The sequence below is a fragment of the Triturus cristatus genome, chromosome 2_2 (genome assembly GCF_964204655.1).
Source record: "Triturus cristatus chromosome 2_2, aTriCri1.1, whole genome shotgun sequence".
Lineage (NCBI taxonomy): Eukaryota > Metazoa > Chordata > Amphibia > Caudata > Salamandridae > Triturus > Triturus cristatus.
The window spans coordinates 782219864-782237466 of NC_140582.1; the positions used below are offsets into that span (position 1 = coordinate 782219864).

Below are 17603 nucleotides of genomic sequence, written 5' to 3' on the forward strand. Positions count from 1 at the left end.
TTTGGGAGGGCATTGAGGTTGAGCTTTCGGAGGTTCTGAGGTGGGAGGTCCCGCACGACCCTAAGCGCACGATCCTGGGCATTACGGATGGATCACGAAATGACAAACTGTTCTTTAATACGGTCATGGTGGTTGCTAAGAGAGACATTGCGGCCTTGTGGAAGCGTCCTGACCCTCCCACCGTGGGACGTTGGCGGAGTGGGGTGGACTGGAGTGCCACGCAAGAGAAGGTTATGTACGCAGCACGGGGCTACCCCAAGAGATACCGTAGAATTTGGGTGAAGTGGCTGGGGGGGGTGAGGTGCTTGATTGGTTCCATCGTTTCCTTGTCTCGTTATATCTGTATGCGGGGGAGGGGGGATTCTGTGACTGTCGTTCTCGATCGTTGACTTATGGTGTGATATGGCTGGTGCATGTCTTTCGGTAAAATGAATAAAGTTGTTTATCAAAAAAAAAATACTGGGTCTAGCACGGCCTCAGTCGGTAACTGCAACTACGCAGTACACAATCGTAACTCTGAAAACTTCAAAGTCCGCTGTACCTGCGAGTGTTCAGATAAAGTCCATGGATGATCTGTAATCTGTCACCCATGAGCTCGCTTCGTGTGATAACTAGTAGTCAAGGCGAGATAGAATTGTGAGTAAAAAGAATATTCCCTTCTTTTGGGATTATGCTGTCACTATATATCTAGCAGTCCCACTATGTTAAGTATTTCCTGCACCTCCTCCATGGCCAGCCATCGCCGTTGAGTTGCTATGCCAGAGCAGTCAGGGTCTTGGTCTAGACCAGTGGATCCCCGTCTGTGCACCGCAGTACCCCGGTACACCGCCCAAACTACCCAGGGGCGTAATGCACACAGCTTGGGATCCACTGCTTGGGATTAATGGATCAGAAAACGGTAGTCTATTTTATTAGGCGAGACAGATGGGATTTCAAGCTGATGAACTATGTTGAAGTCAGGCCAGCCCCCATTCTAATTTCTTACAGTGAAATATATTGTCTTTTCCATGCCGGGGCTTCCAGATTATCAATTAGTGAAAGTAACCACAGAAAGCTCGCTAGGTATTTGTTTATTTTTCTAGGCATATCCAAGTATGTCTTCCATGGCTCAAATGAAACGTTCAGAGCCCTCAACACAATATTCATTCGCCCCTGTATGCTCTTGTGCATCGATTTCCACCTGAGCTGGCCGTTGAATTCTATCTGCTGGTGGGAATAGTTGACGAATTCACAGTCGGAATCTTTCAATCGTGTTTTACAAATGACTTGACTGTGTAGTTAACAAAAATGCTTAAGTCATTTGCCGTCATATAGTAGAACACATACACCAGTTTGATCGAGAAGTAATACTTCATCTGTGTGATAATTCACCCTTACAAGCTCGTCATTTGAGATCATAAAAAAGGCTCAAGGTAATGTGTAGCAACGATGAAAGATGTTAACCTGATATGGCACAGCCCAATTCCCCCGAACGCTCCTAATAATAGATTCTGCTGTCTCTGATGCTTGTTAGCCGAACAGATGGACCAATGTTTTTCAGTATAGTTCAGCATTTAAACAAGCAAGACTTCTGGGAGCATCTAGATTTTTAAAAAATCCACAGCAAGGCACAGTTAACACAAACCTCTTGCTAAAATACAAAGTAGGAGTAAAGCATGTACTTTTTCATTTCATTTCTTTCTTTTCTTGGGTGATTTGCCAAGAATCACAAAAGCCAAGCATGAGTTCGGGATGCGACACAGATCTGTAAATGATCCGTCTTTTGGTTTCATATCACAGCATGCGGGATTCTAATTAGATAACAGCTGCTGCGCTTTTTCTGACCTATCCTGTGGCCAAGACAGACACTGAGACGCTATAAACAAGAGGACGGGAAAGCAGAAGTGTTTTGGCCAGCGTGTTTCTTGTGTTACTGCAGTAATCTGAAAGTAAGAAGTCTCGCGGCGCACCCTGCTGCTGCTCTTTCACCAGACAGACTCACTGCAGTGAACTCCTGGGTATCCTGGCCTATCTGCCGCAAACATGGTGCACTTTTAAATGTCTTTTTCAAGTTGCACGGTAACTCTCCGCTCACCTTGCATGGTCTTAAACAGACGTCTCCGCTTCCTCAGTTCAAGTTGAATACATTTGATGGGAACACACAGCAAGGGCTCCCCCGACAAGAAGAAATTAGCTATTTGGTGCTTTTTTTACCGACCAGTTTTTAAAAAGTCTACTCCGTCTCCAAGCATGCCAGCATGTTCTAAGTCGGGGTCACTAGTTCCAGGGGGCCATAGCAGGGCCAGGGTAGATGTTCAGCTGGAGCCAGCTTCCAGTCTGGTCTGACTTTCCCATCTGTCGTTGGGAGGAGGCTCATCCTGCTGGTTTTGTACGGCACCGTCAGGTCACTAATGGAAGGAAGATGTTGCTGCTGGGGTCCTACAGCCCTGGGGGCAGGGGACTCCCAGTGCTATGGTGACAGTACCGACAGAGCACTGCTGGTAAAAAGCTCGCACTGCTGAGTCATATATCGAACACTTGCTGCTCGAGGATGATAACATTTCTGGAGTCCTATGAGGGTACACCGCAGGGAGAGCTCACTGCTACACTTGTATCACTCACAGGGCACTGCTGGGGAAAGGTCCTAATACATGAAAGTGTCTCTGTTCCAGGCATTTTACACCGCAAGCAATGCCTGCCCTTCTTTCGGAACTGGATGTTCCGCACCAATCTAAAGCTCGGCCCCAAAAGGGGCTGTTATTTGCTACGAAAAACCAGCAATAACTAGTCCAAATCTGAGTCCGCAGCATGAACAAGAACCAATTGAGACACCAACTTTCATACTGCACCAAGTTACTTGGATTCACACTGGACACCAACCTCAGTCTTTAGGACTACACTGTCAAGGAAAAAAGGACAGCCTAAAAACTAAATGGCAGAAACAGACCTCTATCAATGCACCAAGGATCTCATATATTATTCCTGTACCTCTCACAAACCCTGCTCAGTAACGTGCTAAAGACACACTGTTGGAAGGTGGTGTATTAGTATGGGCAGGTAGGTCCCTACACTTGTTCATAACCCACAATCACTAATAAGGTCCAGTCAGGTTCTCAATAAATGAATCCTAGCTCGACCTTTGGCAGCTCAGCTGCTAGCAGTCAGGGTTAACTTAGGAGACAGGTGTGTAAAGCATTTAAAAACACCAATACATTAAATAAGTAAGACACAATATGCGATAAAAATCCATCCACAATTTATAAAAATGGGAAATATTTTTGTGATTTAAAATGATACCAGAATGGCAAAAATTCAATGTAGGGGATGGGAGATATGAGTTTTTGCCCTTGGACTGAGTAACTTATTGTGAGATTTTTCTCTTGGCATGGAGTGCATCTCCTCTGCAGGCTAGGTTTGGGTTCAACCACAGCTAGGCCCAGCAGGAGCCTCAGTAGACTTCCAGAAGTTAAGTCAATGACAAAAATCTCGAGCGCTTCAGCACGACGAACCTGAATATCAGGCCGGGTCATGGTTCGATGCCACCAGCTTGACTCTTGATGACTGGTCGGCCAACTTACGGAACTTTTTAACAGAAATTTTCCAAATGCTGTCAAACTTCTGGATCTTCTTTCAGAAGGTCCTTCTGGGGTTCCAGAGTGTCCACAACATCAATCCAAGGTTCCAGAATGTCTCAGTGGCTCCTTGGGGACTACAATTCCTGCAATGCACTGGTCAAATCCTTAAACGTCCAGTTGAAGATGGTCAGTTGTATTCTTCTTGGTGGAGATGATGCAGGTGGAGCTCTTTTAACCGGTTTCTTTCAGGGTGTCACCTCCAACTTTCACAGCAAGGCAGAGTTCTTTTTTGAGTTTAAGATCAAAGTGTACAGCAGGTACAGTCCTCTTGTGCAGTCCAAGGATCCAGCAGGGCAGTCCTTCTTGTAGTTTCAAGGCAGGGATCCGAGTTGCTGGGCAGCTCTCATATTTATACAGGATTTTGGCTGGCAAGCAGGAGGCGACACCCCTGTCCAAGGGGGTGCAGGGTGCCACCCTCAATAATGACCACTTGCAAGCCATACAGGATGTCCGCTCTGGCAAAGCGATGGGTCCCAACAGGCTCTCTATCAAGCTTTTTAAACCCATGGCTTCTAAGTTAGCGCCTCACCTGTTAAACATGTATACTGAATGCTTTGAATCGGGTCTCCTTCCGGCTGACATCCGGACCGCCTCTATCGTGGTTATACACAGACCAAATAAGTTGGCGGACGAATGCAAATCCCTACCTTCCTATTTCCCTCCTCACGGTCGAGGCAAATATCCTGGCCAAACTGCTGGACAACAGACTCCTTCCATACATCACCGGACTGATTCACCCGGACCAGTCCGGATTTATGCCAGGGAGAAACACAGCCCGGAATCTGCGACGGTTGAATGGGACCCTTGGTAGACTCGGAGCTATTAGGGAAGAGGCAATCTTACTGTCATTAGATGCCACCATGGCATTTGACACTATTGAATGGGATTTCTTCTTTACTGTATTGGCTCGTATGGGCTTTGGACCTAGAGTAATAAAATGGATCAGGCTGCTTTACATGCAACCTACGGCGCATGTCACTGTCAATAACCACCGCTCAGCTACCTTTTCCCTCCAGCGAGGCAAGGTTGCCCACTGTCTCCGCTGCTTTTCGCCCTTGTGTTGGAACCACTGGCCGTCTGGGTTGGGGTGATCCAGAAATACGGGGACTGAAATGGACAGTAGATTGCGAAGACCGCATCTCGCTTTACGCGGATAACATTCTTGTCTATCTGGCCCCACCTTCGCGATCCTTGTGGCATGTACTTCACATATTCCGTATATTTGGTGCCCATTCCGGATACAAGATTAATTGGTCTAAATCCCAGATATGGCTAAACCAACCCACAGGTGTGGCTAACTTTCCCTAACACCCCCCTTCCAGTCACTCTGCAAATTCAATTACAGAGGCTCCCAACTGGCTGGGGGAGCAGGAAGTGGGGGTTGGCCAGAGTCCTGTCCTTAACCCTTTCGATGCGCATAACGGAGCGGTTCCGTCATGCGCATCGGTCGCGCTGTGCGGATGACGGAACCGCTCCGTCACGGCCCCGCCCGCGCAATGAACCTTCAGCACGGCGAGGTAATCTGCGCAGCGCTGAAGGGGTTAATGTCTTCCACTCTCAGAAGACCAGTTTGGCTACCCAGCCCCCTTCCTGCCTTTTGCTCTGCAGCTCTCCTCTCACCAGATGTCGCTCTTTTCCTTTTAGACCGCTTCACACCTCATCAGATCAGTTTGGCTCAGCCTGTCAAAAGCTGGCCAATCAGAAGAGGTTGCTACAGGGCTGAATTCAGGCACATCAGAAAAGCAAGTTCTATGTATTATTTTCTTTCATAGTTATAATAAATCTAACCATGGCAAATTGTTGGATTCATTCTAACTATTATGACACTTTGAAGTATCATTTGAGCTTACGCATGTCAATAGTTAGACTTTATTAATGTTTAATAAAGTCTTCCCAGGTTAGCCTAAGGAGCTAATTCACTACAATGGGGAAAACAATATTGGAAGTTTTACCCTCACCAGGGCACATAAAAGATCTTTCATAATGTCCCTGCTTGTCGTTATGAGGCACCCTACCCTGGGGCACCTGTGGGTGAGTTTAGTGGTGACTCGTATGTAAAAGTAAGGTAGTATAAGACTTTGGAAGTGAAGTACCTTTAATTTCAAAGTCTAATTTGCATATAATTTTACTTTAGAAGTGGCCTGTAAAGTAGAGCTGACTTTTAAAATGACAGCAGTGTTTACTCAAGTGCATTAAATCTGCTGGGCCTCTAAGCCTACATGCCCTACCGTATAATTGGGACTTACAGGTAGGTTGTCAGTACCAATTGTAATTATACCTAATTACCATGTGCCTTTTATACAGAACACAGGTCCTGGGTGTGATGAGCAGAGCCAAGGGCACAATCAATCTGAGTCATAAAACCAGCATCTAATAGTTCAAATGAGGGCAAAACATGGTGGAGGTGAGTGGGTGGGGGGGATGACGGTGCACTTCTTTAATAACCCAGTGTCCCTCCAATCAGTCTTGATACTGCACGGGGCTCCGCAGGGGATAGGCTAGGATAGGATTACATCTATGAATAGAATACCTTCATCAGCTCCATCACATTTATTTTCAGGGGAAAAAATTGAAGTACTCCAGAGGCCAGGCTTACATCCTCCCCCTCACACACACAAAATGGTAACATAATGGGGAGCCACAGCCAGTAGGTTAAGGGAGCCGCGGTTCAAAAGTATGGGAACTACTGGTTATCGTGAATTTCCTCCTTGACTTTTGCTTCTCCAGTGTGAAATCAGAGTTTATGTAGATGTTCAATCCCGATTATTGCAAAGGGACCTGCTCCAGGCTAAAGTGCAGCACATCTTCCTGGTCTCAAATTCAGTGTCCTATCTGTTCTAGGGTGAGGGGGGGGGGGGGGGGGGGTACCAGGCAGCAGCCGTGGACCCAGAGATCAGTGGGCCCAGAAAAACCAGCCTTATCAAAGAGCGTCAGCAGCAGTGACGCCACAAAGATATCTGGCTGCCCCAAGTTGGTCGACTCTGCCACTCCTGTGATCTGGATGTTGCTCCCCTGGAAGTTGGCCTCCAACTCCTTATTTTTTCCCACTATGGCGGTGAGTAGTTTTTCCAATTTGTGGAGTTTCTCTGTGATCGCCTTCCTGGCAGAACTGAGACCGTTCCTTCCGCTCCATCTAAGCGAATAGTCTGAGGATCGAGTCTCTGTCCAGCTGTGTGGTGACAGAATCTAGTTTGCGGTCTGTGGAGGCAAGGCTAGCTTTGAGGTCTTTCAAGATGGTGTCGGGAATTTAGGCAGGGCCTGAGGGCTCTTCTTCCCTGCCTCCCCCCTGCAACGCCCTCAGAGGAGCTCGATCACGGTCTTGTGGTGTTCAGAGACCCATTTTTCCAGTTTAGGGTCAGGTTTGCCCATAAAGTGGATTACAGTGGCATCTACTGGGAGCAATTAAAGATTCACCACTACTCCTGCTCCGCCCAGGCAGAGACACTGGCAGCATGTTTATTCCTGTCCAAAGACCAGCACCCTAGACCGGCACCCCAGGGGGCAAGTCCGAGCACCCGCACGGAGCACAATTCTGCCCTGGGGCCCAGCGTGCTGTCCTCCTTACGAACCTTCATCCAGTCACAGTAGGGCCAGGTGCTCGGGAAGGAGGGGTGGGGGTAGGGAAGAGACCATAATCGAACTACTGAACCCTACTCCTGGTGTACTTCCAAGCCCAAACCTCCCACACGGTTGGGTGTGGTGTTGCTGCGGTTGAGACAAGCCGCAGCAGTAAACCAGGAAGTAGCTCATGCAGTGTTGCAGGCCACTTTAGGCTCTGTGACCAGGAACAGAACTTATCAGGACAGCTCCAGTGTTAAAGCGCAGGGGTGGGGAAATCATATCGCCCGACGCCCGAGCCATGTTGATTTTTACCACGGGCAAGAAGATTTAATGTCTATTTTGTCCGATGGACAAGTAGACATTAAACCGCATGCATAATACAGGTCGGAGCACTCTGGAACTTGCAGCCAATCAGAAAGGCTGCCAGAGAGCCGGAGACACTTTTGAGGCCTGTGATTGGCTAGCAGCCCAGGACTGGGCTCTCGCCAGTGATTGGCTGGGGGACTGGAAAGTCAGTCTCAATAAGCGGTAGTCTCGCTTTCTCAAGCTTAATGGGGTGGACATGCAGAACCACGAGGAAGCTGTCTCAATTTTAACACGAGGGTAGCAGAAATATTTTGGTGCTGGTGGCGCGACCTGAGACAGAGGTGAGGAGAAAGAGTGGCATTAATGTTACCCAGTTAATGCCAAGTGAGCTTGCGGCACCAGGGGGCGGGGCGTAGGAGTACAGTTAACTTTATTCTCTCTGCTCGCGAAGGAAAAAAAATGCAAAGATCCTGCTGAGAGCTCAACGGATTGCAGTGAAAATAACGGTATTATTCTAGTGCTCAGTTCAGAATCCAGGAGAGAAAACCGAGCGCGCTAACTTGGGGTTTGGAGCTGACTGTTCTGTAAGTGGAGCTCTGCTATGCAACGGCTCATATTATACTAAATGTGGCGTTAAGGAATTGTACCGGGTTGAAAACATTTCAAATTCCCGTGATCAGTATCTCAGCTAAACCACACGGTAGCATTATAGCAAATGAGCAATATGTTTGTTTTACCCTGTATTGCCCATTACAGCTGGTGGATTTGAAAAGTGATGGGACGGCTTTCTTTCTCTCTCTTCTGCTTTTTACTCTCTTAATCTGCTCCCCCTGTCTGTCTCTTCCTCTTTGCGTTAGCCCTTCTCTTTCCCTCTGCTTCTCCCTCTCTCTGCCCCCTTTATTGCTTTGCCCCCCTCTCTTCTCCTTTTCACTAGCTCTCTTTATCTGCTGTCCCTGTCTGCTCTCTCTCTTCCTCTTCTCTCTCCATCTTCCCTCTCCCTCCCTCGCATTCACTTCCTTCCCGTACCGCCCCAGCCGGAGTGCTGTGCCTCCTCGCGGGTCGCCTCGGAGCCCTCCTTGCCCCACGGTAATCCACAAACAGTTTGGCCTCGGATGCCTCATTCTGCAGCCGTTTAATGAAAACGATGATTGCAGGGTGAAGAAAAACAGGCCGGCTCCATTACACACCAGAACTGGATGGCGATTGGGGCAAGAGAAGCAAGCAGATGAAGACAGCTTCCCTCCAATGCCCCCTAGAACTGAATAGATTGGTCTCCCGGAGCCAGTTCCTCGTACTCGCTGTGGATTTGGAAGGAGCACTGGATCCCACCTCCGAACGGGTGATTGACCAGGGTGCCCTCAAGGCTCAGACATAGCCTCGGACTCTCAAAATACTATTGTTGTTTCCTGCCCTGAAGGAAGAGCTGCTGGACTTCCAACTGAGGAGAGGAATAGCCCTATACTTGAGGAGAAAAAGCCAGACAACTCACAGAAGACCTGGCTGTGTGCACCATAAAGGTAAAGAATGAGGAATAAGGAGCTGTCAGCAAGTAAATATTAAACTACCAAGAACCTACAACAACAAAAAAAAGTGATGGGGCGGATGGGTGATTTATATTAATTTCCTTTAGGGACAGAAGCTGCTATCTGTTACCTGCAAAGTGCGTGATCGAATTAGTCTACTTTTTGCCCGTATGAGAATTAAGGTGGTGAACAGTGAGCCGCTGTGTGCTGTTACATATAATATATGTAAAGACGAAAAGATGTTGAAATTCCAGGGTCCCGAATCAATAGAGTGTGTGTGCCTCACATTGCACACACTGTGACATGAGTAACACTATTCGTCTCATTCACTCTCCCTCGCCTTATTTTTCTCTCACGGGCCAATGTTTCATGCTTTCTTTCCTGCTATGTTTTGGAACATGTGTCTGTTTAACTATCTTTTGAAAAACTGCTTGGCTCGTGAGGATCGTGAGTGCTTCGTGAGTGCTGCCTGCAGCCACGTGCTGCAAGCGCATCGGCCCTGTCTCTTCCTCCCCAAATCCCCCTCCTATGATCTAACCCACTGGGGTCGGAGCAGGGGAACTGCAGGGGTCTTTTTACCTTGTATGTGGTAGCAGGTGCAAAAGACTACCAAACTACCATACTCCTATCTGGCACGTAGGTTACAAACCAATCACTGCAGCATACTCTCGACCTCCTTAGCTGTCCTCTTACAGGGAATGGAGGCTGTAATCTGAAAGTGTCATAGTTTGCCTGTGATGTGATCTATTTAGACAAAGAGCCCTCAATGCTTGGGTACGTTGGAGGTACATTAAGAATGTTTAGACTGTTGTTCCCCCCCCTATTGCTGCCCCTCAACCTCATTCCCAGCCCAAAATCCCTCTCGATGCCTTCACACGCCCATCCACATTATTTTTCATTCTGACTACAGAAATGATTTTCAGGAGATCTCAGGGTCATAAGCCCACATTGACACTGGTTCAGTGTCACTACTAGGTGGAATCAATTCCTCCAGGACAGGCCCCTGCGGATAAAGAGCTGTGTCATTGCCCCTTTCACCTGCGGTGACCAGAACCTCCTTCAGCAGAGACCCTGTGTACAGGCATCTCACAGCCTCCACCTCTACCCCAAGTAATCCAGGGCTGGCCCGGCTCTTTTGACAGTTGGTGGAGTTGAGTGTCCTGCAAGATGGATGCTTGTGGCTAGCATCAGAACTCTGCAGCAAAACCTGCACAGTCACCGTTCCATAGAGATGCATGTGCTGTCTGCACATGTGGGTGCCAGTGCCTAGGACGGTCTGTCAGAGATTTCTGCCTGTTGTGCTAAATGTTAATGGGTTGGTCAGTGCATGAACTAATGGAGGTTTCATAATATCCCACTGATTAACGTAACTTTCATTTCAACTAAAGCTGTCCATTATACATGTAGTTACCTGAAGGTGAAAGACCACAAAAAGTTAGAAAATATTTGTTTTTTTTAGCCACTACTTTGACCCCCCCCCACCCCAGACTCTCTAACCCTGCCTCCCCCTTTTCATGCAGCATCACAGTTCCCATACTTTTTTTTTTTAATGCACTTCAACCACTGAGCAGACAGCTCGCAGGCTGTGCCTGATACCACTGCTGCACTCACACTGCCCTCTGAATACAGTATTCAGGACTTGCTGCCATGGGGTTTGGAGAGCAGGGCAGGAGAAGAGGTAGGCGGAGGGCCTCCTGTCAGACTCCAGACTGAAAGAAGGGAGCAACGAGTCCCCTTATTTTAAAGAGAGAGTGGGACTGCCCCACCATTTTACCAACCACCATCCCTATGCCCTTCACACACACATACCCACCCAGCTCCCAACTCCCCAGTTACAGCCAGAGCTGCAGACTTTGAACCTTGGGGACCAGGTTCAAGTCTCAGCATTGCTAAACATCCTGTGATTCTGGGCAGATCACTTAATCTGCTCTGGCCTAAACAAAAATGCTCATGACCTTTTGTAATGTAACTGGTGCTCATGAAAAGCACTCCAATACCTTTGCAAAAATTAAATGCCCACACCAGGCTCACATGACAAGCATGGTGCTTTCCTTTCACAGATGAAGCAGATTCTGAAGCTTTCCCAGTTTTAAAGGTGAAAGGAAAGAATCCTGAACTCGGACTTTATACCACATGCAGTGCAAGAGCCTCCGTGTTTACGCCTGTGTCCTGGCTTGATAACCTAACGTGCATTTTTAAAGCACATGTTCACCCAGAAGGGTATCTTGGCGCTGAATAACATTTGTTTATTGTTACCCAACTCAATGTTACTAATTTTATCGACCTCAGAAGGATGAAAGGCTAAGTGGAGCCAGCAGGATTTGAACCTGTGACCATAAGGTCAAACACAGAGCCCTACAGTGGACACATTAGTCCACTAAGCCACCAGCCCTGATGTGTCATGAGAGGAAAGTAAAATAAAGTAGTGGCGCTTTGGGTGTTTGTTCAGTTATTATTGGATTTAAATCTGCTGAAGAATAAACAAACTTCATTCACCAGATACCATTTGACTATCCAAGAGGTCAGGACAAAGTTTCCAACTCTACTGTGACTGAGCCTGGGCATCCTTGCTAGGTGTGACATGACATTTTGAGTGGTTGCAGTTACTCACTAGCCCCTGTCTCAATGATGCTCAGCTCTGCACTTCTAGATTTACTGTCTTTTCAAACTAACACTCCTTCCCTTCTCTGTGAGACCAACACTTGCTTTCCAGCTGTGTGAGTATAAAGATATCACTGCTGCTACATGTCCTACAGATCTGAGAGACAAACTTGAACATCAGTTGGTGAGCTGCACTTTTTCATGTTAGGGTAGCTTACTCAGCTGCTGCCATTACTATATGCAAGAGAGAACCCTGTACTGCTACTGCCAGTGCTGCATATGCTCTTTGTGTGGGAGAAGAATGTAGAGATGTAGCGGTGAGTGCACAATAATATAAACACACCACACCTGACCAGAAGTGTAAAATAAGAGATTGATTTAACTGCCTATATTACTGCCTCTTGTGTATTTGTACTTAAGTATCCTGCCTCAGTGAGCCGCAGCACATCTGCTACTTGATTTTGCTGCCCCATGAACCGTTCATAAGCTCTGCCAAGAAGTGCAGCTATTCCCATTCACAAGTTTATCAGAGCATCACATCTGAGTATTTTTGAAGCTGGACAGCTATGAGTTCGCCCTATGATGGAGAACACCCTTTTATCCTATAGGTTCATATTTCGACAAAGTCTTGTCTGTGCCAAAAACACTTCCAGAAATGTAGTAAATTATAAGTCTGCACTCTGCCTTTAGGTACTATTTGTCTTAATATGAAAATGTGTTACATGCAAATTAGTTGATAATTGGGTGCAGTGCACACTGACACATCTGGACGCATGCTGTACAGCCACCCTACAACAGTTGCATTTAAGAGTGCATGACCATGCATTGTATAATTGGACTTGCACTTGAAATATATATTGCAAAGTATGTTGCACTGCAGGTTCTCTTTGTTCAGACCTCCCTTAGTAATTTATGGAATAGGCGGGGCAAGCAGTTACCTTCCCAGGACAAGTAGATTGGTGAAACATTTTGTCCCTTGGCCAAGTAGATTTTGGAAAAATTTCCACACCCCTGAAAGCGGTTATTTTCAATTAGTATAAGTAATATTCTGAGTGCAGTAATTACAACTGGTCCAGCTCTTTTATGGATCATGATGTCTTTCAATTTCAGCTACTAAATACACGTCTCTTCTGCTTAGTAACATGTTAAACCTTTTCAAATTGTTCCCGAAAGCACGCAGCACTTGGTAATAGCGACTGCAGTGACCAGATTTCCTGTTTTTGCCTTCCTGAGTTGTCCTGTCTCAAGCTTCACCCTATTTGGCACATATTGCAAAGGGCCTCTATCACCTGACAGATCGGACCAGGTTTAACAAGTCCTATTGTTGAAGGATTGATGGGGCCCAGGCTCCAGGGCCACCCCATAGCCTAGCGTCTAAGTATAGTGGTTGAAAACCCCCTTTTCTTCCTGACTTTTGTTAGGGAGCCTGCCTAGGACAACCATTACTTAATATCCCCATCAGAGATATTGTAATTTAAATAAAAGTACTTATCTTACTGAAACGCTACTCTTAGTGTAATTACACTGCAGTACCTTCACAGCATTGTGAAAAGCACTCCTTTGTTGGCGCACACCCTACAACGAGTTCCTGGAGTGTTCCTCTTTGTGGACGGGAACCTTTCCCTTTTTTATCCTGTGCACACATTCAGCCAATGGGCCTAGTGTTGAGATATTGCTGGCTGTATAACTCTGGACTACGTTTGCGGTAGGGAGCTGTTTGCAAAATACTCTAGTTTGTTTAAATGAACATATTTTTTGCCAGAGTTTTTCCTACTGGTTTTGATTTTTTTTTTAGGAGACTTTGTCTCGTACATCAGCATGAAGCTTCACCAGTGGAGTTGGGCGCCACTTAAGTGCGCCTGTGTCTTTTCCTGTGAAGAAATGGTCTCTACATCCATTTTTACCCGCTTTTTAAATCGAACATTAGGGGAACTCGCACTCGAACTCAGAGGCTTGCTTCTTTGCGAAACAGGTTCATTCTTAGTAGTTACTAAAACAAGTGCTTCTGAATTTTGAGCTTTTGTTCACCTCACTTTATTATTTGGTTACAAATAGCCTTTTTAATATTGAAGTTCAGCTACAGTCATTTGTGCTATCCTTTTAATGCCCTGCCTAGCTGAAAGTGGTGGAGTGTACTCTTTCAGGAAATGGTCTACTAACCTGGGAATAACAAGTGGATTTATCATAAAATTCTATAGATTTCGTTGCATATCCTTCCACTGACCAAGTGCTTTCGTTGTAATTCATGGACCTGGAGCATTCATTATTTTCAGTGGAGGTGCTGCGCCCACCCTCCTCTGCTCCCCGCACAGGGCCCGGCTTTACCTGTCCCGTTAGCCTTGTGCTTTTCCACCCCTCTGGACCTTGCCCTCTGCCCTACCTTTCTGCCTGTGCAGCTTTGGGCGCCATGCTTCTCCCCCCGCCCCCGATATTGTTAATCCTTTTGCATTTTCTATAATGAAAATGTATAAACCGCACAGGTGCATATTTGGCAACTGCTTGGGAGTCTTCCCTACATTTGGAAGATCGGCATCTGCAGATGGTGCCTCTGTGCTATGTCTTCATTGGCAACGTCAAAAGAATTGCCAATGTTTGCTGTACTTGGTAGTAACTTGTAGAAATTTAAATACTCTTCCTGGCACTTCGATTGTTTTGTAGGCTTTGATATAAATGTAATTATGGGTTATTTATGTCTTTTTACTGTCTAGAAAGCTCTTAATAGGAAACTGCTGTTTTGTACTATTATTCTTAGTTGATACTTGAGGGTATCTGGCTTTTTGTTAAATAACGCACTCCTTTTTGTGCCCTTCTTTGAACTCCACAGCTTTCTCCATTATTGGATTGCCTTCTAGAAAAGCATTCAAGTGCCTTCCTTTCCACCGCCGAACGTGCATAAAGTACAACATGCTGGCAGGAAAGAGTAGAGATGGATGTGGGGGGAAGGGCCCCTTCTTTACACTGAAATGTATATGTAATATGTTACTAGGTTAAAATTCAAACGATTAAAAAAGGATTTGGACCTAAAAAGACCACCAGAGAAAAACCTGCTGATGGCAATGACACAATTCTGTTTGTATAGTGTGTTTAGTGCATGATCTACATTATTACTGCCTGCTTCATAAGGCAAATATTCAAACTACTCATACTAGTTTTTCAGATAAGAGCTCTGCAGAAGGTATTCAGTATTGTAATAATTTAACTCGATATATCACGCATCCGTTGTCCTATAGTGGCATATTCACCTAATTGGATTAGGGTTTCTTCCATGTGCATTCCGGCTGTCACTTGTGCTAAACTACTACGACACATGACTGTCTAGAGGCAAGTTAGTCTCCAAATTAGTTATGTAACCTTGGTCCACCAATGGCCTACTGCATGAGGACCCTATTTTAACTATATTGTGCTGATGTTATACAACCAAATTAAAGAATCCGATTGTGAGCTATACCTTCTCTTCCTGTTTTTTTTTCTTTCAGAGGTCAGGAGAGCGCTGGTATGGTGTGTAGTAATGGAGAGACGGAGCCAACTTTTAAAATTCACAAGGTAAGTGTATTCCATGTGCATTGTGGGTTTTTCCCACTAGTAAGACTAGTCGGAAATAACCTTTCATTTGAAACCCTCGGACACAGCCACAAATGTTCAGATACTTGTGTCGCAGGGACTGGGCTTGTATTTAAAAGCTGTCTCCCTCGGTGGTTGATAGGTGCTGATTTGGGATGAGAGCAGTGGTTAATTAGTAAAAAAAAAAAACATAAGTGCCGGGGCTCTCACCAGGAGGCAGCTTGCACCAGCGTATTTCTCCTGTTTGCGCCACATGAAACAGTACCAAGGTCCTCTCTTCCAGAGAACAAGGAGTGACAACAAAATGGAAGCAATCAAAATAAGGCGCTATGAATATACACTTTCAGCGTATGCAGTTGAGTTTCCTTCTCTCAAGCAGTGCAGAACAAATTGTGTTCTTGAGTTCAGTCTCAGCCCTGCCACTCAAAAAACCTCTGCCATTAGCAGATCTTCTAAAACATTAAGTTCTAATGGAGGCTATTATGCATGAACAGTCCTGGAATACATCTGTAGATGTGTTGACCCCCAATTTTAGCCCAAAAAACAAACAAAACAATTCTTGATGGGGTCTGGAAGAAAACGGCAACCTAGTCACCCATACATCCCTAAACCTATCCTGGAGAGGCAAATTAGGCTCTATTAAATTGCCTATTATACTCTACCCACTATACTACACCCAATCGTTTTGCCTTGTATTCCTTCACAATCGCACTGCAAGATACATGCGAATCTCATTATCATCTTATGGAAAGGGAAACGCCCATAAGCTGATGGAGTCATCTGCTTCCCTATCTTCAGTCTCTATCAGAAAGCAATTTGACTGCCTCAACTGTTCAGTATCTGTGTAATGGATAACCCAATATACCCTTGAGGGCTTGGGCAGATAGTATGTATGGGTAGGGTGTGCCTTCAAGGGATTTATTAAGGACTTAGTTGTATAACTTGTTTATAGGATAAATATATACCTATGACTGAAATCAATCTTTTCTTTTAGTTTCCAGAAGGTAATACACCATGCAATAGTCAAATGTGTATACAGATCTAAATTTACATTAATTTCGGAATATTTATACAGTCAAAATACAGAGAAATGAAAAGTGGACAAAAGGTGTGTGAGGAACAAAATTCATTTATATCAGTGAATGGTAGTAAGGGTACATAAAAATAAGACAGTTGTATATCAGAGGGGAGACATGATTATACATCCAGTTATTACTCCACTGTACAATATATCAAACACTTTTTCAAAGATATATGATCAATTATCTAGAAAGAAGTGTGACAGTCGACGTTTCGGTCTTCATACGTGAATTTGTGAGACCATCTTCAGGACAAGAAGTTTAAAAGTTGACCCCTCGTAGTGGTTTGAATTGATTATGGAATTTGTAGATATCTTCCTTTCTTAGTATCGAAATTTAAATTAAGACCTCTCGCTTAACGCTTAGAATTTGGCGGTTGTTTAGAAGCAAACTGTTGAAGTATTAGGTGTACTATGTAGTTACACCTGCAGAAAACGTCATTCGTGTATTTAAACACTTATAGTGGTCTGACTGTTGGTTCAGACAGAATTAAGCCCAATATGAATGGCGCTGTAATCGCTTGCTGCGTAAATCGAGCGATGGTAATTGTTGTCACCGTTACGGGGCGTATTACTTAAATCCCACGAAAATTACTGGCGTGAGCACAGCAGTCATCTACGGTGAATCTTTCTAGATAATTGATCATATATCTTTGAAAAAGTGTTTGATATATTGTACAGTGGAGTAATAACTGGATGTATAATCATGTCTCCCCTCTGATATACAACTGTCTTATTTTTATGTACCCTTACTACCATTCACTGATATAAATGAATTTTGTTCCTCACACACCTTTTGTCCACTTTTCATTTCTCTGTATTTCAACTGTTCAGTGGCAAGTTCCTCCAAACTCCCCTATGGGTTTGGGCTTGAACCTCCCTTACATTTCCTCTACAACGGACAGTTTAATTCTCAACTAACCCAGTTTTAAATCTCCACCCGTTCTAAACTTCCCCGTGCCCATTCAGAAAATTAAACAATTATAGCAGTGCTTTAGGATAGTCCAAAATAGAAAGGCTTAATAAATCGATCTGATCGAACGATGACCTGAGGACTACCACAAACTGCCCGTTGTAGTATGCACGTGAAACAAGTAAAACTTTAGTCTGCTAAGATGTAATGTAAACTGTATTTGAAGAAGCAAACATCCATACACTCATCCGCTCTCCAAGCCTTCCAGACAAGACAGAAACTGCCGTCATCACCTCCACTGATGAACTCCGCATGGCTCTGGACAGAAGAAACCGCAGCCCTCATCCCCCTGAACATCTCCACAGTGTTTGACACAGTCTCCCACCTTGTTAAGCGACTTGCATTTAGCTTCCATTTTAGTTCTCGTTTTTACTGCTGAAGTCGGT

At 45.3% G+C, this 17603-nt stretch overlaps 1 protein-coding gene across 1 annotated transcript in view; it reads left to right on the plus strand.

Annotated features, from left to right (window-relative positions):
- Positions 1-17603, plus strand: part of PPAT (phosphoribosyl pyrophosphate amidotransferase) — a 374190-nt gene that overhangs the window by 136667 nt on the left and 219920 nt on the right. The window contains exon 2 of the mRNA XM_085642045.1: positions 15082-15148. Coding sequence (XP_085498171.1) covers positions 15082-15148 — 67 coding nt within the window. The remainder of the gene's footprint in view (positions 1-15081; positions 15149-17603) is intronic.